General features: G+C 42.7%; 1 protein-coding gene across 1 annotated transcript in view; it reads left to right on the forward strand.

Annotated features, from left to right (window-relative positions):
• The first annotated feature begins 6,684 nt into the window (after positions 1-6,684).
• The window catches only part of LOC136876621 (protein bowel), a 64,432-nt gene continuing 44,937 nt past the window's right edge, over positions 6,685-26,179 (forward strand). The window contains exon 1 of the mRNA XM_067150589.2: positions 6,685-6,814. Coding sequence (XP_067006690.2) covers positions 6,700-6,814 — 115 coding nt within the window. The 5' untranslated portion in view covers positions 6,685-6,699. The remainder of the gene's footprint in view (positions 6,815-26,179) is intronic.

The following is a 26,179-nucleotide window of genomic DNA, read 5'->3' on the forward strand; positions in this document are numbered from 1 at the left end:
TCAACGAGGTAGTTGGGAATACAAGTAAGAAGAAAAGTAATATAACAGCTGCAAAGATTGTCATATGATGAATAATATCTATGAATCTCGCGAAGCCATTCAGTCAAAGATTACGTCACAGGTGGATCGCGTGTGAGAAACGATAAATAGAATCGAGTTATTCATTGTAAAGTAATGTTGTCAAATGCACAAATACGGTATTTAAGGTTATGCATCGTAATTTTTGGAAGAGAATTGATCAATGTAAATGAGTATTTACGTACAGAAGAATGTTATGTCTCAGTAGTTGCAAATAATATGAAGAGGTTATGAATGATGAGAATAGATATTGAGAAAGTTGAAATGGAATTAATTGAAGGTTGTATAAGGTAGTAAGAAGTTATATGAGTTGATTTGAGTATGATAATGCGCGTCGTGGTAATTATGATACATACTTATGGATGATAGACGTTAAATATGAATGGTATTGAATCAGTTAGACGATGCAAGTGCTGGAAGAGAAGTACACCGCGGGAGTGACTCGAAATAAGGTATGGATGGTGAATATTCGTATATAGTTGAGATTTGAGGGGTGATGTAGTAACAAATACAGCTGTTAATATATAGATAAATGAGCTTTGTGACGTATTCTCAAACATATGAAATGTGAGGTAGGCAAGACGATATATATAGTGCAGCCGACGTATAAACAAAGTAACGAGATATCATACCGCAGATACTTGTTGAATGACTTGCACACGCGATATGTTTGAGTTAAACTTAACGAATGAATGCATATCGAGCCGAATTGCAATAAATTAAGAATTATGTAGATAGAACAGGGAGATATATTATTTTATATTTTGAGTATTGTTTTATAATTCATGCTAGAATTTTAAATGAGAAGATATTAGATTAGGAACCGTGATTTAAGAGGCAGTAGTGATGGAAATCTTAGCACGTCAGTCGTCATAATACAGAATGATATTCTACATTAACGAATTCAGATTTTATAACTTAAAGGTGTATAAATTATGAGGAGGAATTCCAAATTGTCCTAATGCTAATGTAATTGTGTCACATTGTTACATGTGAATGACTAATTTAATTTTTCAATGACGATTATGGATAAATTTTATTTCATTTCAGAAAGATTGAATTCATAACATCATGTTATTTTATTAACAAGCCAGCAAACCAAACCCCATGGCACTCCAGCCCTTGAAGGGCCTTGGCCTACCAAGCGACCGCTGCTCAGCCCAAAGGCCTGCAGATTACGAGGTGTCGTGTGGTCAGCACGACTAATCCTCTCGGCCGTTATTCTTGGCTTTCTAGACCGGGGCCGCTATCTCACCGTCAGACAGCTCCTCAATTCTAATCACGTAGGCTGAGTGGACCTCGAACCAGTCCTCAGGTCCAGGTAAAAATCCCTGACCTGGCCGGGAATCGAACCCGGGGCCTCCGGGTGAGAGGCAGGCACGTTACCCCTACACCACGGGGCCGGCTTTAATAAGCCAGCGCAGACTTAAATATTGAATTTCACGATTTATTAATTTTGAACAACTATTGTGGAAGTTCATAATGGTACTAGTTCTCATTTCTTTGAGTTTTTCTTAGTTTAATAAATATGTTTCTTCATTATTTTATATTTCAGTGAGTGATAATTTATAGTAGTAGTTAGTAGATTGACTTAGTTTGTAAGGCGATTTTCATGTGATTTGCGTTAAGAAACTGTGGTCGGTGATGAATTTACAGTTTTATGCGGTAGGATGGAGACGTTCATCGGTGATTATCGCGTACGATCGCTACGTCTTTCTCGGAATTCACGTAAAGCCTAACCTACAAGAAAAATTAAATATTTTTCTTATTTTGATGAGATATCCTGAGATTACATCTGACTGTCGGGAATTGATAGCTGTGCCGTACCTGGACGCGGGAAGGGCTCAATAATAAATACAGATATCACCTTGTAACGGGATTTGAACTGTGACAGTACGCATTGGAAAAGCAAGAAGTGTGTTCCAGAAAATGAGTAATGTTAAAAGCCACAATCTAACTTTTGGGACTAAAATCAGATTTCTGCACTATGTATTTTCTGTTCATTTATATGGTGTAGAGACATGGACCTTAAATAAAAACACAGAGAAGAAACTGGAGGCCTTTGAAACATGGCTTTATAGGCGGATCCTGAGAATATCTTGGACCCAGAGAATGACAAACGTGGAAGTAATGAGAAGGATGAACACAACACCTCAGTTTATCAAATAGTGAAATGCCGAAAGCTGCAGTATCTGGGACATATAATGCGCAACACAGATAGCTGCAATCTACTACAAAAAATACTCCAGGGAAAAATCAACAGCAAAAGAGGTCCTGGAAGAAGACGACTTTCTTGGCTTGACAATCTTAGAGGCTGGTGCAATATGTCATCAGTTGAACCGTTCCGCGCTGCCACAAACAAGACGAAAATAGCCATCATGATCGCCAACATCCGAAACGGGTAGGCACCGAAAGAAGAAGAATATCAAAATAATATCTGGGATTCACTCTATCACAAGAGTAATACCGATGACCAGTACTTGATGTATCACACACACCTATCAAACAAAGATGTAGAAAGAAACACTTAGTCTGCATTGTCACGTGAACCACACGAAGAATGATATAGAATAGGTGTAAACGTGCAGGGTGAAACGCTTCGCTATGGAGAGGTAACGCTCCTCCCACTTTGACATATTCGCTCCGCTAAGTCATTTTACACATTCGAATGGATGCTCAATTTGTAGCTCTTTACATCCTCTATCAACTGAACTATTTTCATTCAGATCGGATTGCAGGCTTCGTGGTAATTACGAATGCGTCCTTTAATTTTCAATGGCGCGCTGGGTGTGGGTAATGGGGACTCCCCCTCTGCTGTAATAAAAACCCCGAAGACCATCTGGTCTTCGTCACTGCGATGCTGTCTTAAGTGGCGTCATTAAGAATGCGTCGAGAAGTAAATCATATTTTAACATCATTAAATACTGCAAATTATGCGGAGTTCATTTATCCCTTTTATGTAGTTTTCCTGGGCTTGTGACGAATTATACTTATTATTATTAGTGAGCCCGTGAGATCTCTGGGTTGGTGTCCAGGAAATAGGCAGGGAAGTGATGGTAATATACAGTTCTTAAGTTGAAACCCTGTAAATTAACCACGTCTTCTGACACAGGCAGCATTTAACGTCTAGCGTCTTGCACTATGGAGAGGGTAATGCCAAGGTCACGCGGTACTCAGAGCTTCTCAGTCTCCTTACGCGTAATTAGGGCTCCTTCCGCCAACTCGTGCAGCGTCGTTCGTATCCCGGACAGGGTATAAAATGCTGTTTACACTCAAATATTTCATTTTTTTGCGATTGGCTTTACGTCGAACCGACACAGATAGGTGTTGTGGCGCCGATGGGATAGGAAAGACCTAGGAGTTGGAAGGAAGCGGCCGTGGCCTTAATTAAGGTACAGCCCCATCTGGTGTGAAAATGGGAAACCAAGGAAAAGCATCTTCATGGCTACCGACAGTGGGATTCGACCCACTATCTCCCGGATGCAAGCTCACAGCCGCGGGCCTCTAACTGCACGGCCATGTCGCCCGGTATGTTTCATAAATTGAAGCGGAAAACGGCACATATATCTTACTAGGCGTCCCGACATGTTTAATGACGTGGTATTGAACGGTTTCAATGCATTTTTGTTTACAAGTTGCTTTACGTCGCACCGACACAGATATGTCTTATGGCGATGATGAGATAAATGGCTAGGAGTGGGAAGGAAGCAGCCGTGACGTTAATTAAGGTACAGCCCTATTTGTCTGGTGTGAAAATACAGAACCACAGAAAATGATATTTAGGGCTGCAGACAGTGGGGTTCGAATCCATTATTTCCCGAATGCAAATTCACAGCTGCGCGACCCTAACCGCACGTCCAACTCGGTCGGTTAAGTGCAGGTACATACCGGTGGGAACGGCGTACTCGAAATGGGGAAATAAAGGGTGGGGTCATGTGAGGCGAAGGAGGAGAATAGGATACCTAGGAGAATAATGGACTCGGTCATGGAGAGTAAGAGAAGTAGGCCTAAGGAAAACCAAGGTGACAATGGTTAGACTCATTTTTACGATGTAATGATAAGAGGTACTGTATAGAACTAAACGAGGCCACTGAACTAGTCACAAGTAGAGAATCGTGGAGGCGTTTAGTTAATTCACATAGGCTTGCAGACCGAACGCAAAAAGGCATAGTAGTCCATAATGAAGATGTGCAGTATAATAATCCATTAAACCAACAGTCATTTAAATCTTCGTACGGTTTCCCGGCGAACCCGGGAGGGGTTCAAAGTATTTTTATTTCTCTTATAGGCCTACTTGGCTACACATTGATTTCTCCTTGTTAGTAGACCGTAAGGTGTATCTATGTGTCGTCCTACACTACTGTACTGTCTCCTGACATGCATAATGCAGCTTTCTAGCGCAAGGTCTTCCAATATTACAGGACGATATGGATAACTTTCTCCAACCTCTGATTTATCCTTATCTTCTTTAGCACGCGACCACACTTGATAAACCTTTACTATTCCTCAAGAATACACCTATGTGAAGATCCTCTAGTAAAATAAACTAACACAATACTTGACACTTCCATACTCTTAGCATTATTTCACTCATTATTTCTTTACATCCCGCAACAATTAGGTCGATTAACTGAATGACTGACTGAAGGTAATAATAATAATAATAATAATAATAATAATAATAATAATAATAATAATAATAATAATAATAATAATAATAATAATAATAATGTTCTTCTGCGAATTTTCCCACACTAACGACGTAGCGGATACGAACTGTGTCGCACATGTGGATCTGGTCCGATTTTTACTACTATGTTCGCCTCCGTAATGGGCTAATTTCGCTGACACGGGGGCGGGGTGTATGTGTCGTCTTCATCATCATTTCATCCTCATCACTACGCGCAGGTTGCCTACGGGAGTCAAATCAAAAGACAAGCATCTGGCAAGCCGAACTTGTCCTTGGACACTCCCGGCACTAAAAGCCACACGCCACTTCATTTCATCATCCACCATCTCTCCTACCCTGCCCAGCAAACATTCTGATGGTGAAATACTTTTCAACCAACGGGACTCGAACCTGCTAACCATAATAATGGTAAAATCCCTGGACTAGTCGAGAATCGAATCGAAACCCTTCAGCCACGAAATCGGATGATAATAATAATAATAATAATAATAATAATAATAATAATAATAATAATAATAATAATAATAATAATAATAATAATAATAATAATAATACCGTAATAGTTGTGTAGCTGTAAGGCTGCATTCGGGAAATGATGGGTACCCCACAGTCAGCAGCCCTTTAGATGGTTTTCGGTAGTTTCTAACTTACACACCAGGCTCATTTCTGGGCTATATCTTAATTGAATCCACTACAAGGCCCAACTCAGCTTTGTGTCTCCAAGAGTCTATAGCCTATGCGTTAGTGTGACGTTAAATAATAAAATGAAAGATTCATACACTAAATACATGGAGTAGATAATAATAATAATAATAATAATAATAATAATAATAATAATAATAATAATAATAATAATAATAATAATAATAATAATAATAATAATAGTTACTTGCTTTACGTCCCACTAACTACTTTTACGATTTTTGGAGATGCCAAGGTGCCGGTATTTAGTCCCGCAGGAGTTCTTTTACGTGTCAGGGAAATACCTACACGAGGCTGACGTAAGTGAACACCTTCAAATACCATCGGATTTGGCTAGGATCGAATCTGCCAAGCTGATGTCAGAAGGCCAGCGCCTCAACCGTCTGAGCCGCTCAGCCCGGCGATAATAATAATAATTCACCGGACGAGATGGCCGTGCGGTTAGGAGGGCGCAGGTGTGAGCTTGCATCCGGAAAATAGTGGGTTCGAACCCCACTATCGGCAGCCCTGAATATGGTTTTCCGTGGTTTCCCATTTTCACACCCGGCAAATGCTGGGGACTGTACCTTAATTATGGCCATCGCCGCTTCCTTCCAACCCCTAGGCCTCTCCTATCCCATCGTCACCATAAGACCTATCTGTGTCGGTGCGACGTAAAGGAAGTTGTAAAATAATAATAATAATAATAATAATAATAATAATGTCGTTGGTTTTACATCCCACTGACTTCTTTTACAGTTTTCGGAGACGCTGAGTTGCCGGAATTCTGTCCTGTAGGAGTTCCTTTAGTGATAGTAAATCTACTAACACAGGCTGGTGTTTTAGAGCACTTCCAAATTCCACCGGACTGAGCTGGAATCGAGCCCGCCAACTTGAGCTCATAAGGCTAGTGCTCTACCGTCTAAGCTTTTCAACCCAGCATGAAAGAGAGAGAGAGAGAGAGAGAGCTGTAATCGTGCTAACGTGCTAAGTATCTGTTACGAAGATAAGCTTCTCTGAGAATAAGGATTCAAGCCGCTGCAGCCATTATCTCTTTTCAAGGGAAACTAGGCGCGCGCACTTCTACTACCCACGTTGCTGTAAACGGAACGAGTGAACTACCCTAATCTTTGCTTCTCACTGAAGATAGCGCTTCTGAGAACGTGACTAACACACAGTGTTACGTGAAATGATTCAGCCACTACAGCTCTTGATCTGTAGTCCAGTTTGTTAGTGATCGCTTATGTATCATGGTGACTGAAGTCGAACGAGTAGTGTTTTTATATTCCTCTGTGTCCAGAATGACATTTGGAGAATCAACGGTAGTGAATTCTTCCTTATCTCCATGTTCTCCTTACACTCATGGTAAGTGCATCCTTTATTATCTTTTCTAGAAAGAAGTGTACGTATGACCATTCTTGGCTCAATATATTCCAACTAATGCGATGAGTTACTATATTATGAAAAAATACTTTTGCGTCTTGACATGTTCTGAAATAACGTTACGGCAGTAGAAACCCACTTATCTAGCTCAAACGGAACCGGGTCCGAACTGGTTGTATTCCACGTTTTATATACTTTCACAATAGTACAAAACAAAAGACGTATAAACGAATAAACTCAAATACAGTACTTCTACTATACTGTATAAATAAAAATACAATTGTGTCTGTAAAATTTGACTGTATGCCCCCATACCTCGTATTTATCTCGGAGTAGGGGTACAAAAGCCAAAAATAGGTTTAGCTTTTGCCGCCTGTGTGCAGTTAAGCAGGCACAAGTATCACATTGAATAGGTATGAACAGAACTATGTATTAGTAACTGAAAAGTGTATTTTCTTGTATTTTCTGCACTGTACAGTGAAATAAAGTTCATAAATTTTAATAAATGCACGAGTCGATTTCTGTTGCATAATAATACTAATTATTAATTGGTTTATGACATTACGTATTTATATTAATTAAGATTATTGATTTAACGATCCAGTAACTACTATTTACGGTTTTTGGAGACGCAGAGGTGCTGGAATTTTGCCCCGAAGGAGTTATTTTACGTGTCAGTAAATCTGCTGACATATTTGAGCACCTTCAAATATCACCGGACTAAGCCAGGATCGAACCTATGAACTTGAGCTTAGAAGGCTAGCGCTCTACCGACTGAGCTACTCAGCCCGGCTATTTATAATAAGTGTCATACACATGTTTGAAGGGATTAATACGTTGGTGTGTCGTGATTAGAAAAAGGTTGCGGAGCTTTTCAGAAGAGTGAAAAGTTGTGTTCCTTCACAAAAATGTTCAAGAATGAATTTCAGTATTGCACGGTAAATGGAACTGAAAATGGATCTCGAACCATTAATAATCTAGTAAAATTATTTTGCATGTATCTTTAGTTTATGTTGAGATACCAATGCTCTCCATGATGGAAACCTCCATTATGACATTATCTGATATATTTCACGAACGAAAGCCAGTAATCGTGATGATTTGGGAATGAATCTGGAAGGGTGTCCGCCTCTGTGGTGTAGTGGTTAGCGTGATTAGCTGCCACCCCCGGAGGCCCGGGTTCGATTCCCGGCTCTGCCACGAAATTTGAAAAGTGGTACGAGGGCTGGAACGGGGTCCACTCAGCCTCGGGAGGTCAATTGAGTAGAGGTGGGTTCGATTCCCACCTCAGCCATCCTGGAAGTGGTTTTCCGTGGTTTCCCACTTCTCCTCCAGGCGAATGCCGGGATGGTACCTAACTTAAGGCCACGGCCGCTTCCTTCCCTCTTCCTTGCCTATCCCTTCCAATCTGCCCATCCCTCCACAAGGCCCCTGTTCAGCATAGCAGGTGAGGCCGCCTGGGCGAGGTACTGGTCATACTCCCCAGTTGTATCCCCCGACCAAGAGTCTGAAGCTCCAGGACACTGCCCTTGAGGCGGTAGAGGTGGGATCCCTCGCTACGTCCGAGGGAAAAACCGAACCTGGAGGGTAAACAGATGATGATGATGATGATGTGAGACATTCCGCAGTGTAGAATACCTCTGGTTGGATGTCACTGCAGTAGTTCCTCATATTAATATTATTATTATTAGTAGTCGTAGTAGTAGTAGTAGTAGTAGTAGTAGTAGTAGTAGTAGTATTGTAGATGACATAGTTTTCTGCGAAACATAAAGAATTTTGCCTTATTTTCTTGACACGGCGTAAGCCCAAAATACCTACGTCATGTCTACAAGTACGCACCGTGAAAGCATGAATGGTATTATTATTATTATTATTATTATTATTATTATTATTATTATTATTTTAGCATTCATTTTATTAACATTAAATGCGAATTAACTATAATAGACTTACTTCGGTTAGACAGATGGGGTAACAGTCAAGGCTGAACTTAGTAGGCTACACCATAGGCTATAATACTTGCGTCGTACGCGCTGTCAGTGTTAGCAATACCAGAAATCCAATTTTAAATAAAAGAACTGAAACGGAAACAGATAGTAGTAACAGTGCTTAATGTAATAAAGTAAGACTGCATTCGTGTTCTCGTCCCGAGGTAGAGAAGCTCTTTTTCAGGCACGCCCAGGCGAGCTGCATGTACCATTCTAACCACATACCAGCCCTCTTGCCATTTTTAAATGTTTGGCAGTTCCAATAATCGAACCCGCCCCCTCAAGGATGGCGGCTAATAATGCTGACCGTTACGTTACCGAGGCGCACTTATTTTAATGATAAAACATTAGAGATCTAATACAAGTGGCTTTTCCTATCCCTTATGCCTATTCGAAGAAAGTGGACAGCGATTCGGAGATACACATTTTTTATTATGATGATGCTTGTTGTTTAAAGGTCATTGTCCCATATGCATTTTTAATGTGAATTCCCATTATATATAAACTTTGGAAACTATTGCCACTTCATGATCTGACATGTTTCATTGGGTTCATTTTTCAATTTCAAAGAGCTGTTTGTTAGGTTAGTACGAGCTACTGACCGATGCAGGGCATTCGATCGATTGTCTTTTGGAGGAATTAGTTGGGAGTACTACTTCTTTCTGCCCTTTCCCTACCTGGGGCCAATTTTATTGCCGAATCTCTTTCCTGACAACAAGCCTGTGTGGAGGGGAGTATTCACTACAGCGTGTTTCTGTGAAGTGTTGTATGTAAATGAAGATATGTATGAAGATGAACACAAACTCCCAGCCCCGAGCTACAGAAATTAAACAAATTCGGTTAAAATTCCCAGCCAGGCGGAAATCAAATCCGGCGCCCTTTGAAACGAGGGCCACTACGCTGACCATTCAGCCAAGGAACCGGATTAGATGATAATAGTAATCACCAGGAATAGATTTCTTTTCTTGCTAGTGGTTTTACGTCGCACCGACACAGATAGGTCTTATGGCGACAATGCGATAGGAAAGGCCTACGAGTTGGAAGGAAGTGGCCGAAGCCTTAATTAAGGTACAACCCCAGTATTTGCCTAGTGTGAAGATGGGAAACCACGGAAAACCATCTTCAGGGCCGCCGACAGTGGGATTCGAACCCACTATCTCCCGGATGCAAACTCACAGCCAAGGAATAGATTTTAGGCCTATAAGTCAATTTCTTTACATTGATTCGTGCCAAAATGTTATAATATCTCTATGAATTATAATGTTTTGAAATTAAATGCCATTTTAGCTGAAACGAAATTATATGGCATGTTTATACGGTTATCACCAAACTCAATTTAGGAGCTTATGAAGATGAAATGAATGATGGTGAATGGATTTGGGTAAGGAGGTGCAACGAATCGGGTGTGGCCTAAAATAGGAACTGTCCTGGCATTTACCTGGAAGTGAAAACGGGAAACCATAGAAGACCCTCCTCAGGACAGCCGACGGTGAGATTCGAACCCACTCACCTCCCAAATGCTGAGCGTCGCTCCATAGTCTTTGTTAACACGCGTGGCCATTCCGCTCGGTAGAACGTGCTATTCTTTTTTTGCTAGTGGTTTTACGTCGCACCGACACAGATAGGTCTTATGGCGACGATGGGATAGGAAAGGCCTAGGAGTTGAAGTGGCCGTGGCCTTAATTAAGATACAGCCCCAGCATTTGCCTGGTGTGAAAATGGGAAACCACGGAAAACCATCTTCAGGGCTGCCGTCAGTGGAGTTTCGAACCCACTATCTCCCGAATACTGTATACTGGTCGCACTTAAGCGACTGTAGCTATCGAGCTTGGTATAATCTTTATTAGTGGTGAAGTTAGAGATCTAGATATGATACTATAATTTGTCACCGCATTCGTCTTTGGAGATTTACTTGGGTGAAACAATGTCTTGTGATGTAGGTATCTCTTATCTACTTTTATGATTTTATGTTTCTTGAATTATAGCATTAGGAGTTTACACTGGATTAGTATGTATTCCTTACAAGATATGATATACTCCCGATTCCAAGCTCCAAGTGATCAAATAGCTTTACTACTGCTACTACTACTACTACTACCATAGGATGTCTCCACATTGACAATACATTACAGACCGAGCGAGCTGGCCGTGAGGTTAGGGTTGCGTGATTGTGAGCTTGCATTCGGGAGTTGGAGGATTTAAATCTCACTGTGGGTAGCCCTGAAGATGGTTTTCGGTCGTTTCCCATTTTCACACCAGGCAAATGCTGGGGCTGTACCTTAAATGAGGCCACGGCCGTTACCTTCCCAATCCTAGTCCTTTCCCATCCTTCCGTCACCGAAAACCTTTGGTGTGCCAGTGCGACGTTAAAGCACTAAGAACAATAAATAAATAAATAAATAAATAAATAAATAAATAAATAAATAAATAAATAAATAAATAAATAAATAAATAAATAAATAAATAAATAAATAAATCTGTTTACCCTCCAGGGTTGGTTTTTCCCTCGGACTTAGCGAGGGATCCCACCTCTACCACCTCTAGGGCAGTGTTCAGGAGCGTAAGGAGCGTGAGACTTTGGGTGGGGTAGAACTGGGAAGGAGGACCAGTACCTCGCGCAGTCGGCCTCATCTGCTATGCTGAACAGGGGCCTTGTGAGGGAATGGGAAGATTGGAAAGGATAGGCAAAGAAGAGGGAAGGAACCGTAGCCTTAAGTTAGGTACCATCCCGGCATTTGCTGGAGGAAAAGTGGGAGACCACGGAAAACCAGTTCGAGGATGGTTGAGTAGGGAATCGAACCCTCCTCTACTCGGTTGACCTCCTGAGGGTGAGTGGACCACTTTCCATCCCTCGTACCGCTTTTCAAATTTCGTGACAGAGCCGGGAATCGAACCCGGACCTCCGGGGTAGGCAGCTAATCTCACTAAACACTACACCACAGAGATAAATAAATAAATAAATAAATAAATAAACAGGTTACATGGGGCTGATCACTTTATCCTAAATTAATCACAGACCGAATAGAGCTGAAAAAATCTTTTATTCGCCAATGATATTTTATGTTTGTTATATTAAGGTATGTACTTTTTTCTGCTAATCATTTCACTAACTCAGACAGGTTTCGGTGACGATGGGATGGGAAGGGACTAGAACTGGGAAAGAAGCGGTCGTGCCTTTAATAATAAGGTACAACCCCTTCATGTGCTTGGTTAGAAAATGAGAAACGACAGAAAACCATCCTCAGGACAGCCGACAGCGAGGTTCAGATCCCCCATTTCCCGCACGCTATCTCACATAACAGTTCTGTGCTCGTTTAGCTTATATTCATTCAATATATCGCTCATTTAATAGAACAACATTAAAATTCAAAAAATTGCCAGTTATGAGTTAAGTATACCAATTAAAAGTGCAGGCAAGAACCAATAAAATGGTAGGCCTATACATAACTCAAAACAGGCTGTTTTTAGTTATGACGTTCTTGTATTAAACGAGCGAAATGTACTACAGTCCGCCTCTGTGGTGTGGTGTACTGAGCTTAGCTGCCACTCCCAGAGGCCCGGGATCAATTCCCGACTCTGCCACGAAGTTTGAAATGTGGGACGAGGATTGGAATGAGGTTTACTCATCCTTTGGGAGTCCAACTGAATAGAGAGGGTTCGATTTCCATCTCAGCTGGTTTTTTGTGGTTTCCTACTTTTTCTCCCGATAAATACCGGGATGATACTTAATTTAAGGCCACGGCCGTTTCCTTTCCTCTTCATTGTCTACGCCTTCCAATTTTCCCATCCTCTACAAGGCACCTCTACAAGCCGTTTTCAGGAGGGACATGGGCATGTGAATTCTAAGGATTTGAGTAGGCTACATCATTTTCTAAAACTGAATTTACCGGGCGAGTTGGCCGTGCGGTTAGGGGCATGCATCCGGGAGATAATGGTTTCGAGCCCTGAAGATAGTTTTCTATTGTTTCCTACTTTCTCACCAGCCAAATGCTGGGGCTGTACCTTAATTAAGCCACGGTCGCTTCCTTCCCATTCTTAGGACTTTCCTATCCCACCGTCGCCACAAGACGTAAAACACATTGTAAAAAGAACTGAATTTATTTGGACCATAGAAACTGGAAACACGAGGTGCAATTTAGAATATAGTTAAATTGAAAGCATTTTTAATACTGGTAGTTTCCCTGGATTTCTGTGTGGCATAGGGGACTTTGCACCCATCAAACAACTGTCTAATAATATTGTTGAGGTTATGTTCGTGACTAAAGCTTCAGTGTGGTTTAAATTTCCTCAAATTGATACACAGCTTGCTGTTAAAAAACAAGAGCGGCAGAAAGAGTATAATTATCCAGTAGAAACGATTGCTCTTGACTGCACTCCTGTTAGGCCTACATATTAAGGTGATGAATTCATAACCAAGAAAGTGTTCAGCACGGCAGATGAGGCCACCTGTGCGAGATACTGGTCCTCCTTTCCAGCTGTATCCCCGACCAAATGTCTCACGCTCCAGGATACTGCTCTTGAGGCGGTAAAGGTGGGAGCCGTCGCTTAGTCCGGGGGGGGGGGGGACCCTGTAGGGTAAACTGATTCTTTATATGTACTGAAATACTAATAATAACAGGGGCGTAGCCAGGGTGGAGGGTACTGGGAATTAGACCCCCCCCCATAGATTTTTTACAAAAAGAAAATAAACAGTAATTGACAATAAACAATAAACTAAATAAACATTCAGAGACATACTTGTAAAATGAACAGATCTGTAATTCACTTTTATTAGTCATACAAGCACATTCATTGTGTTCTACCATCATTCTGTAATTATAATTCCCCTCCCCCCTCGGCCGATCCTGGCTACGCTACTGAATAATAATTTGTATACTATCATATTATAAACGTTTTATAAATAGCAAAGTCTAACCAATTTTCACACATTTGCAGCGTGTCTCTTAGAGGTGACTACATGGCATTACGAAATATAGGCTACTGCTTTTGACCCGTCCTCAGTAACACTACATCTCGGAACACGTTTATCACAAATCACCGTTGTTGTTGTTGTTGTTCTTGTTACCGAGCGGAACGCCGCTCTGCATTCGGAAGGTGAGTGGGCTTGAACTCCAACGTCGGCTGTCCTGAGAATGTTTTTTTCTGTGGTTTCCCATAATCACTTCCAGGCAAATGCCACGACAGTCATGTCTGCCTTCGTGGTGTAACGGTTAGTGTTTTCAGCTGCCGTCCTCGGGGATCCCGGGTTCGATTCCCGGTTCTGACAGAAATTTAAGAATGGTAGGAGGGCTGGTATGTGGGTGGAACGGTACATGCAGCTCCCCTCCACACTGGGAGTGTGCCGGAAAAGTGCTGCGCAATCTCAGGATTAGGACACGAGTTTACTTTTATCCAATTTCATTCATCTTCATTGGCTCCTCATTGGGATTGGCGTCAGGAAGGCCATCCGGCCATGACATATAATTATATCTCACCTTACCCCAGCCCCGGATCGGGAAAACAGGATTAAAGGTATACACACATAGACCTACTGTTGTTGTTTCCTGTAGAGTGGTTCACCGTTGTGTTATAACCTACCAAAATACTTCGTGAAGTCTCTTTGTACTCTGCACTGCAGAATATACAAATACACTGACTGGCCAGAAGTCACGCGAAGGGGTGCCCCATTAGAAAATGCGCCGTAATGCGGTAACTGAGCAATCTCTCACATATACCAGTGTCGTGAAGATGGCAACACGTCGCGAATTAACCGACTTTGACGTGGGATGATCATCGGCGCACGGCGCATGGATCATAGCATTGCGGAGAGTACACGCGAATTCTGGTCTGCGAGGTCAACAGTGTCGAGGGGGGATGTTCAATATCGCAGCGAGAATGTTATCACCCGCGTAAACCGCCGCACGGGAAGACCACACATGTTTAACGAACGGATATGACGTCGCCTCCGCAGAACCATACTGGGAGCTCGACGGGCTACTGTGAGTCAGATCACCGCCTAGTTGAATGTTGGGAGTCAGAAATCCATTTCTATCAGGACTGTAATGAGGCGACTGCACCACATAGGCTTCACCAGCTGACGACGAACCCGTGTCTCTTTGCTGTCACCTCGACACAAAGCTCAACGACGTGCATGGGCCCGCGAACATCGGCAATGGACCATGGAACAGTGGCGGCGTGTGGTATGGTCTGATGAATCCCGGTTCCAGTTGTATCGAGCTGATGGGCGCGTGAGAGTGTGGCGTATGCCCCATGAAGCTATGGCTCCTGCATGTCAACAAGGTTGTGTCCAGGTGAGAAGTGGCTCAGTTGTGGTCTGGGTGGCGTTCTCATGGTCGCAATTAGGCCCTATTGTCCGGCTGCAGGGAGCACTGACACGTGAACGTTATGTGGACATTCTTTCAGTTCTTTCGGTTCTAGAGTACGCTGATGGAGATACCATATTTCAACAGAACAATGCGCCATGTCACCGCCCTGTGGTGGCACGCAGGTGGCTGGAGGAGCACTCCAATGAAGTTACGACAATGAATTGGCCCTCCAGATCCCCCGATCTTAATCCAATCGAACATTTATGGGATGCTGCCGATGCTGGTGTAGGCTCCAATGCAAGATGCGTGGGCCCAGATCCCTCCAGAACGATTCCAACACCTCGTAAAGTCGATGCCTCGCCCTATTGCTGCCATTTTGAGGGCTCGCGTAGGAGCAACTCGTTATTAACATTACATTCAGTGTCTTTACATGACTTTTGACCACTCAGCGTGTGCGTGTGTAGGAGGAGGGGGTACTTAATTGGGACAGAATTAGAAAGGACAGGATCGTAGTAGAAGAGTTTTGGTTAATCCTATAAATTTACTCTTTTCATAATTTGTTGTATACGTAGTGATTTTGTGAGCGGCGGGCAGAGTATAAACAAGTTAATTCTATTCATCCACAGGCAGGGAGAAGGGCTCAGTAGTGCAGCAGGTTCGCAGATAAGATGAACACACCTGCGGGCTATAAATGCCCTCGTTGGATGGGGCTAAGCCCGGGGTTCCGCGATAACAAATCCGCTCTTGTAAAGCACCGCCGTTTGTCTTTCTCATACAGTTACACAAATCTGGTGGACAGCACGACGAAATGTGCAGCTACTCGCTTTGATCGATTGTTGGGCCTCAAAGCTAATCAATAGTGACACCGTTCTCTTCCTAGTGCCCTTGGCGGTCTGGGCACTGTCAGTCGGAAGCTATTTGTGGCACGTTGGTCGATTCATGTTTCTTCGCATATAGCCGTCCGGCTCCACAGCTAAATGGTTAGCGTGCTGGCCTTTGGTCACAGGGGTCCCGGGTTCGATTCTCGGTAGGGTCGGGAATTTTAACCATAATTGGTTAATTTCGCTGACACGGGGGCTGGGTGTATGTTCCGTCTTCATCATCATTTCATCCTCATCACGACGTGCAGGTCGCCTACGTGCGTCGAATCAAAAGACCTGCATCTGGCGAGCCGAACTTGTCCTCGGATACTCCCGGCACTAAAAGCCATAGAATAACACCCACGGTAACCCATACCTGTCGTAAAAGGCGACTAAAAGTTGGACCAGAGGCTCTCAACAGAGGAACGCTGATTAGCATCCACGGTTCCCCTAGCTGAGTCTGGCATTGCTTCGACTTTCTTGTGCCAGGCCCCTCGCTTTCATCTTTCCTGTCAGAGCTCCCTTGGTCGACCCTTGTTCTTTACCGACATCGACGGTATTAACTTTCCGAGACCTAGTGAGTTTTTCATTTCCACGTCCTTCGTGGCTCTTGTCTTTCTTTGACCGACACCTTCATTTTTCGAAGTGTCGGACCCCTTCCATTTCTCCCCTCTGATTAGTGTTAATAGAGGTTGGCTGTCCAGTTGTACTTCCTCTTAAAACAATAATCACTGCTGCCTTCCTTGGATGTGGTAGCCGTTTCTCAGGCTCCCTCTCCGGAATCGAACCCTGATTCCCCGTTACCCGTTACAACCATGGTAGGCGCAGAACCTACCATCGACAGTTGATAAGGCAGACATTTGAAAGATGCGTCGCCGGTACGAGGACCGTGTGATCAGCCCAAAGTTATTCGGAGTCACCAAGGCAAACGGACCGGACGAGCCGACCGATTGATTTTGATCTAATAAAAGCGTCCCTTCCACTTCTGGTCGGGACTCTGTTTGCATGTATTAGCTCTAGAATTACCACAGTTATCCAAGTAAAGTGGTACGATCTAAGGAACCATAACTGATTTAATGAGCCATTCGCGGTTTCACCTTAATTTGGCTTGCACTGAGACATGCATGGCTTAATCTTTGAGACAAGCATATGACTACTGGCAGGATCAACCAGGGAGCTGGCTGGCTCGAGAGCCGAAACCGAGCGTCGTAGCCCGCCGCCGACGAGTGCGGCCTGCGGGACACAGACTTGCTTTGCTCCGTTGGCCGACCGAGTGGCCGCCAACTAAAATTTCCTAGGCCGCCGAGCACGGGCTCTCACCCGGCCGGGCGTACCTTCACTAGGGATCGTCACATCTCCACTTCGACCGCTGCCGAGGCCGGCAGGACCGTACGAGTGGTGGTGGTGGTGGTGATTATTGTTTTAAGAGGAAGTACAACTAGGCAACCATCCTCTATATAACACTAATCAGAGGGAAAAATGGAAGGGGTCCGACACTTCGAAAAATGAAGATGTCGGCCAAAGGAAGACAAGGGCCACGAAGGGCGTGAAAATGAAAGACTCCCTAGCCCTCGAAAACCTAATAGCGTCGGGGTCGGAAAAGAACAAGAGTTGACCAAGGGAGGTCGGATAGTATAGATGAAATTGAGGAGCCTGGCACAAGTAAGTGGAAGCAATGCCAGGACTCAGCTAAGGGCCCCGTGGTCGCCAACCCACGCTCCAAAGTTCAGAGCCCCAGGGGCCCCTTTTAGTCGCCTCTTACGACAGGCAGGGGATACCGTGGGTGTTATTCTACCGCCCCCAGCCACAGGGGGAGACCGTACGAGAGGCGTACGATACTACATTTTCACGCCCGAGCAAGGGCGAGCGGTTACCAACATTAATGAGCGCCGCATATGAGCATGAACACTGGGTGTGCAGAGGCTCGCAGCATTGCAGTCGAAGGCAGGCAGCCTGCCGCTCTCAACCTTTCAACATGGCTACGCCGTTGATCAGTGAACTTTAACAAGCTGTCACATGTTTTCATTGGAGATACTTTCAGGTTCAGAGGGGACGTGATAGCTCGGTGTTACTGTTACTGGCTTCTCATCAAAGCAGCCGCGATTCCAATTCCAGCCAGAGCATGCGGAATTTTTGAAATGAAAAGCCATGCTCCTATGTTTGGGATTCCGCGTGAAACTGGAGGTCCCGTGACTATAATCACGATATCAACAATCACGTAAAACTATAATCAACCAATCAATCATTTAATTAGTTATTGATCCGCATTTAGGGCTGTCACCCAGGTGGCATATACTCTATCAATTGTTTACCTACCGGGCGAGTTGTCCGTGCGGTTAGAGGCGCGCGACTGTGAGTTTGCATCCGGACCGGGAGGATGGTTGCCGGGAAATAGTGGGCCGCTTCCTTCCAACTCCTAGGCCTTTCGTATCCCATCGTCGCCATAAGACAAATCTGTGTCGGTGCGACGTAAAGCCCCTAGCAAAAAAAAAAAAAAATTGTTTTCCTAATATTTTCCTAAATTACTTCAAGGAACTTGGAAATTTATTGAACATTTCCCTTGATACATTATTGTAATTGAGGGTAAAACAGCAGGGAGATTAAACTATGGCGGAAGACAGTTTGAACACCCCTGAAACTGACCACTGATGCAAATTAAACAGTCTATAAAGGGCTGACTCTGAGCGTCTGGGCTAATCAATAACTGCGTTGCTGACGAAAACAACCGTACAATGTTATTGCGATAATTAAAACAATAGAAAATGGCGAAAATAAAATACTAGGAAGTCAGTGACCACAAGGCCGGTGACGGAAATGTAATCGACGACGAAGTGGTTCGTACAATGAAGAGAATTCCGGTGACAAGAATTCCTAAATCCCCTGAGTATTTCAGCTAAAACTCCAGGGGAAAATGTGGTGTCAGATTTCCCCGTGGGAAAAACAAATGATCATAAATATGCCTTTCATGAAGTGAAACTCATATTGATCACGATTAATGTATTTACATGTAACAGGTCCTGTTTGAGAGACATGTGTGTGTTGGTTTTTTTTTTTTTTTTTTTTTTTTTTGCTATTGGCTTTACGTCGCACCGACACAGATAGGTCTTATGACGACGATGGGACAAGAAAGGGCTAGGACTGGGAAGGAAGCGGCCGTGGCATTAATGAAGAATACAGCCCCAGCATTTGCCTGGTGTGAAAATGGGAAACCACGGAAACTCATTTTCAGTGCTGCCGATATTGGGGTTGGAACCCACTACCGGTATATCCCGAATACTGGATACTGGCCGCACGTAAGCGACTGCAGCTATCAAGCTAGTTGTGTGGATTTTGGAGTGGATGAGTGTAGGATTCAGTGTATCGAAAGAGGAAACTGACTCGGGCCTATGAAACTACCATGAATGAAATGATTACTTCTCTAGAGCATGATGAGATGAGGGCTCTTTGATAAAAAGAGCCTTCTCTACGTCTCTCAGTCATGGATTCCATTAGTACTTCACATCACAGTCCGCACGGTTGCTAGGTAACATTGCATCACACAATTGTATCGCTGATTTCAGATAACCCCAGCCATAAGACGGTTGCTAGCTAATGAAATGGCGTATGGCTTTTAGTGCCGGGAGTGTCCGAGGACATGCCCGGCTCGCCAGGTGCAGGTCTTTTGAAATGACTCCCGTAGGCGAACTGCGCGCCATGATGAGGATGAAATGATGATGAAGACAACACATAACATACACCCAGCCCCCGTTCCAGCGAAAATAACCAATGATGGTTAAAATTCCCGACCTTGCCGGGAATCGAACTCGGGACCCCTGTGACCAAAGGCCAGCACGCTAACCATTTAGCCATGGAGCCGGACGGTTGCTAGGTGACATCGCATCACACAATCGTAGCGCTAATTTCAGATGACCTCCCCCCCGCCCCAGCCATAAGGCATATTTATATCAATACTAAATGTTCCGAGCTGCAGTCAACAAAGACGAACTTGCTATAAGAATGCCAACATCTGGTAACAGTTCGGTATTTGATTGAGGAAGAAGTGATATCAAATGTAAAATGAGTTTACCAATAAAACACTTTACGTTCTTTGAACCTATATACACGTGGAGTTAATACATAAAAGCTAAGTTATAATTATTTTAGTAAAATTTCCTATAAAATATGTCTGAACATTTACGGTATGAACTGTGTTCGATTGGAAAATTTATCTCATTCTCACTAAATCACATAGGGTCTATTTCATAAATAAGCTGAAATTCTCCAGTTCATTATCCATTTATAGGAAGGAGAGTTAGGGATTGGAATAACTTACCAAGGGAAATGTCCAATAATTTTCCAATTTCTTTGCGATCATTTAAGAAAAGGCTAAGAAAACAACAGATAGGGAATCTGCCACCTGGGCGACTGCCCTAAATGCAGATCAGCAGTGACTGATTGATATGATCATTGTTCGGGTCAGAATAAGATCAATAAATGAACTGAAACGTACCAATGATGTAAGTTTTGATGAACTCGATTGTACCTACTCAGTAATAGGCTATTGACTTTGTGTAAACTCCCGTTTCGGCCTGTGCACTCTCTCTCTTATTGTTAGAAGCTGGGATTCTTCTTTTTTCTTTTTCTACCGCTTTTTCCCACACCTGTGGGGTCGCGGGTGCGAACTGCGTCGCACATGTGGATTTGGCCCTGTTTTACGGCCGGATGCCCTTCCTAACGCCAACCCTGTATGGAGGGATGTAATCGCTATTGCGTGTTTCTGTGGTGGTTGGTAGTGTAGTATGTTGTCTGAATATGATGAGAAGAGTGTTGGGACGGACACATACACCCAGTCCCCGAGCCAGAAGAATTAATCACAAGCGATTAAAATCCCCGACCCGGCCGGGAATCGAACCCGGGACCCTCAGAACCGAAGGCCAGTACGCTGACCATTCAGCCAACGAGTCGGACTGTTAGAAGCTGGGATATAGTATATTATTTACTCCAGATGAATAGTTGTCATAAAAGGGTTACGTTAAATGGACACGGATTTTCGACAGCAGGCCTAATATATGAAGGACATTTGTAGCAGTAGCAGTTGTTGTTGTTGTTGAGATTATTCATGAAATCAATCGTAAGAAAAATAAGCCCATAAACATTAGCTTCATGTCTTTACAGCGCATATGTCCGGCTCTATGGCTAAATAGCGTGCATCGGTCCAAAGGTTTCCGGGTTCGATTCCCGGCTGGGCAGGGGATTTCAACCTTAATTGGTTAATGCCAATGGCTCGGGGGCTGGGTGAGTGTGTACCGTCTTCTTCAAAATAATTAATCATAGATAGGGCCCCATCCTAACAAACACGCAATTCGCCTATAAGGCGGCAACTTGAAAGATCTACAGCAGGCCTCTCTGCAGGCCACACTTCGTTATTGTTACAGCGCATATGAATTGTCTAATACTTAACCTATGGCTCTATGATGTCTGTTCTGAAGTATCAAATTCTAATAAGCATAGAGAAAACCAGTGAGAGACAGAGGAATTCGTAATTTCTTGGAGTTGAAATGTGAAACTACAGGAAATTATTTCAAGAAACGCCGATGGCCGAGTCTATGAATAGACTGCTGACAAAATAATAATAATAATAATAATAATAATAATAATAATAATAATAATAATAATAATAATAATAATATCGACATGCCTGTAAATCTACTGTCACATTCTCTTACTAATAAAAAAACATTCTCTTGCGTTTAAGCAGGCTGCTCTCAAATGCAAACGAGATACGTTGGAATTCGATCCTGTAATTCTGAATATAGAAGGTGAGCATATAAAGCACTACATAGCCAATCGAAATAGTAGGGTTGTTATAAAATACTTTAATAATGTAAATTCGTACTTTTATGAACCATGATGCAGTTATCATGAATATCCTCTCGTAGATGAAACTTGGGTTCATAAACACAAGTAATCTGTAATAGGCATATCATAGACTAATGACTGGCAAGTAAAATCATGTTCTTGATGAAGGAGATACCACAAACAATAAAGAGACGGGATCACATTGTGTGAGAACTGCTTCCTGAAATCGTAATCAGTGTGTGCGTGCTCGTTCTCACGGCACGGCCAATTCTAAGAAACGTGATGATTGTGGCTTATTTGTAGGTTGCCAACTATTTCAAAAATAACAAATGGTTCCCACGAATCCCTGATTCATTCTCTTTATGCCTAATGCCTAAGAGCGGAATAGAATGCAGTCTTTCATCAAGTACTTCTCATCGCAATTACCAAGTGAAAAATAGGAGAGGAATATCTCGTTAGTCTTCAGAAGTTACAAATATTTCAACCAGCCAAAAATAGATCAATCCAGTTTCTTTTATTGTCCTTTGAAAGCAACCAACAGACAATCATGGAAGAGGGGCTTGATGACATAATAAACAGAATGACCTAAAATGCTAGCAGTTTACTATTAATTGTCAATAATAATGATAAACATAGGCCATATATAAATGTTCGGGTCATCAGTCCATGGACTGGTTTGTTGCAGCTCTCCGTGCCACCCTATTATGTGGTAACCCTTTTCATTTCTACGTAACTATTAAATCCTACATTGCTATAATCTGTTTGTCATAAGTGTGTCTTAGTCTAGCCCTACTGTTCTTACCATCTACACTTCCCCCAGAAACCAATTGAACGCCGGGCTGAGTGGCTCAGACGGTTAAGGCGCTGCCCTTCTAACCCCAACTTGGCAGGTTCGATCCTGGCTCAGTCCGGTGGTATTTGAAGGTGCTCAAATACGACAGCCTCGTGTCGGTAGATTTACTGGCACGTAAAAGAACTCCTGCGGGACTAAATTCCGGCACCTCGGCGTCTCCGTAAAAGTAGTTAGTGGGACGTAAAGCAAATAAAATTATTATTAAACCAATTGAACAGCTCCTGGATGTATCAAACTGTGTCCTATCTTTCTGTCTCTTCTTCCAGTCAATTTCGTCAAATCGTTCTGCTGAATTCCATATTATCTCTTCATTTGTGATTCAGTCTATCCATCTCATCTTCAGCACTCTTCTATAATATCACATAAGTTACTTTTTTTTGCTAGGGGCTTTACGTCGCGCCGACACAGATAGGTCTTATGGCGACGATGGGATAGGAAAGGTCTAGGAGTTGGAAGGAAGCGGCCGTGGCCTTAATTAAGGTACAGCCCCAGCATTTGCCTGGTGTGAAAATGGGAAACCACGGAAAACCATTTTCAGGGCTGCCGATAGTGGGATTCGAACCTACTATCTCCCGGACATAAGTTACTGTAGCCTATATATGTTATTATTATTATTATTGTTAAAATAATAATAATAGCCTAATAATAATAATAGCCTATATACTTAACCTGATACTTGGTCAGGAGAAATAATACACGATGTTGGGTTTAGTTTAATTTTTGTCCGTTTGTGTATCTGCTTGTCTGTTACAGCATCACGGAAGAATGGATTGCTAGATTTTAATGAAATTTCGTTAACAATAAAGGAGAGAAAGATCTTAGCTATAATTTGTTCAAAACATGCAGGGGGGGGGGGCTAAACAATATAAAATTCGGTGTTCTTTTCCCGTTCTTTTACGTTAAGTTTTACGGGAGAATTGCTCATGACATAATTTGTTTAGAATATTATTTACAAACTTCTTTGTTCTACCGTATAACTTTTATCGTTCATGCCCCTTCAGCGTTATTGCAGTAGGAGCAAGTAGGTGACTGAACAACCCATATTTGATGATGCAAATGTGGGTATCGTGCATGCAAATGAAGTCCTTTCTGATGTCGTTCCTACTTCATAAATACTCCTAAGAAGCCTGGCGCTAGTAAAAAGAAGTAACATTCAGGTCAAATGGGCGCTGCTGCCCCAGTGTGCATTCTACAGTATACCAAGTTCTGTGTAACGCATCTGATTCCCACAGGCGAGTTCCGTTTGACTCAATCTTGTACATCGAACACATCGAGAGTGTACGTTTGTTTCACTGTTGCGATCCCTTAAGCACGAGCTTCACCTTGACTTGAAGTTGTCCGGTTACTTGACTTAATGGTCAGCGTACTAGCCTACAGGGCGACCACTGCTCAGCCCAAAGGCCTGAAGATTTCGAGGTATCATATAGACGGCACGGCAAATCCTCTTGGATTTCTGTACCGCTAATAAGTCAAAAAGAGTTGAACATGCAGCCATCCTCGACACTCGAACTTGAATCCTCAGTTACCCAGATATCTAATTTTATAGAATTCACTAAGGTGGTTGACAGTCCGGCCCTGCGGTGTAGGAGGCAACGCGTCCGCCTGTCACCCGGCGGCCCCGGGTTCGATTCCTGGCCGAATCAGGGGTTTTTAATTGTAAATGATTAATATCCCTGACCTGGGGACTGTGTCGTCCTTAACGTTCCTTCCCTCACATTCAACACTCTACACTTTTGCAATTCCAATTACAGTACACGCAGATTCATATCATGCAAGTAGGGGCGAAAGATCTCTATAGGTCGACGCCCCGAAAAAATAGCATTTAAAAAGTGTTGGTTGACATACAAGAGGAAAATGTACCGTTGCATTCTACAATAAATGATTTTAGATGTTCAAATTGGACGACTCTACGCCAATAGATTCCTCCACATGGGGGAAATTTTGAGTCCCTGGCATCTATTGAAACTGAGGCATTGTAGAGACATCATATTATTATTATTATTATTATTATTATTATTATTATTATTATATCAAAAGTAAATATAAACACAAAGGTACTGAGATGTAAGGATTTGAAAACATTAATGTTTTTTTTTTTTTTGCTATTTGTTTTACGTCGCACCGACACAGATAGGTCTTATGGCGAAGATGGAATAGGAAAAGGCAAGGAGTGGGAAGGAAGCAGCTGTGGCCTTAATTAATGTACAGCCCCAGCATTTACCTGGTGTGAAAATGGGAAACCACGGAAAACCATCTTCAGGGCTGCCGACACTGGGTTCGAACCCACTATCTCCCGGATGCAAGTTCACAGCTGCGTGCTCCTAACCGCACGGCCAACTCGCCCGGTAAATATTGGTGTAAAGAAGCTTGTAGTTTTACGCGACTGTTGATAACGTGATCATAGCCACGGACTTCCAGTTTTACTATAAAGACTTGACTATTATTTCAGAAGTCGGATTTCGAACCTCGGCCGTCTTGATAAAAAGCCAGTAACGATACCAGACAGCCGTCACGACCCATTTGGATGTTCATGTTAGTACTGAATCAAAAATTAATCAATCACTTTATTTAAGGCAGTGGCCTAGGTGGTAGATTCCCTATCTGTTGTTTTCCTAGCCTTTTCTTAAATGATTGCCAAGAAACTGGACATTTATTGAACATCTCCCTTGGTAAGTTATTCCAATCCCTAACTCCCCTTCCTATAAACGAATATTTGCCCCAATTTGTCCTCTTGAATTCTAACTTTATCTTCATATTGTGATCTTTCCTACTTTTAAAGACCCTACTCAAACTTATTCGTCTACTGATGTCATTCTACGCCATCTCTCCGCTCACAGCTCGGAACATACCACTTAGTCGAGCAGCTCGTCTCCTTTCTCCGAAGTCTTCCCAGCCCAAACTGTGCAACTTTTTTGTAACGCTACTCTTTTGTCGGAAATCATCCAGAACAAATCGAGCTGCTTTTCTTTGGATTTTTTCCAGTTCTTGAATCAAATAATCCTGGTGAGGGTCCCATACACTGGAACCATACTCTAGTTGGGGTCTTACGAGAGACTTATATGCCCTCTCCTTTACATCCTTACTACAACCCCTAAATACCCTCGCCTAGTATGGAGTGTTGTTCTTGTTTTCATAGTGTGATAAAAGAGAAATAATATTTGTTCCGGTGAATAATATAAATATTTTCTGTACGTATTTCTTTACATTATATAGTGTAGTACTATGTTGTGTTACATCTCCAATTATATAAAATCCCAACATAGGATCCCTTTTATGCGGAGGTACCTAATATTATCACGGGGGTACCAGGGATTCCTAATTTGGGATGTGACTTTTAGGAGAAATTTGCAAATTATTACGTCTAGACTTCAAGTGACAACGCTAAACATTGATTTCATTGAACGTGATTGGGTGGTACCTAAAGTTGAATTCCAGAGTTCGAATCCCAACACAATTAGTGGGGTTCTTCCTAATGTTTATATTAATCATTATATTTGTACTTT

Source organism: Anabrus simplex, chromosome 1 (assembly GCF_040414725.1).
Source record: "Anabrus simplex isolate iqAnaSimp1 chromosome 1, ASM4041472v1, whole genome shotgun sequence".
Taxonomy (NCBI): Eukaryota; Metazoa; Arthropoda; class Insecta; order Orthoptera; family Tettigoniidae; genus Anabrus; species Anabrus simplex.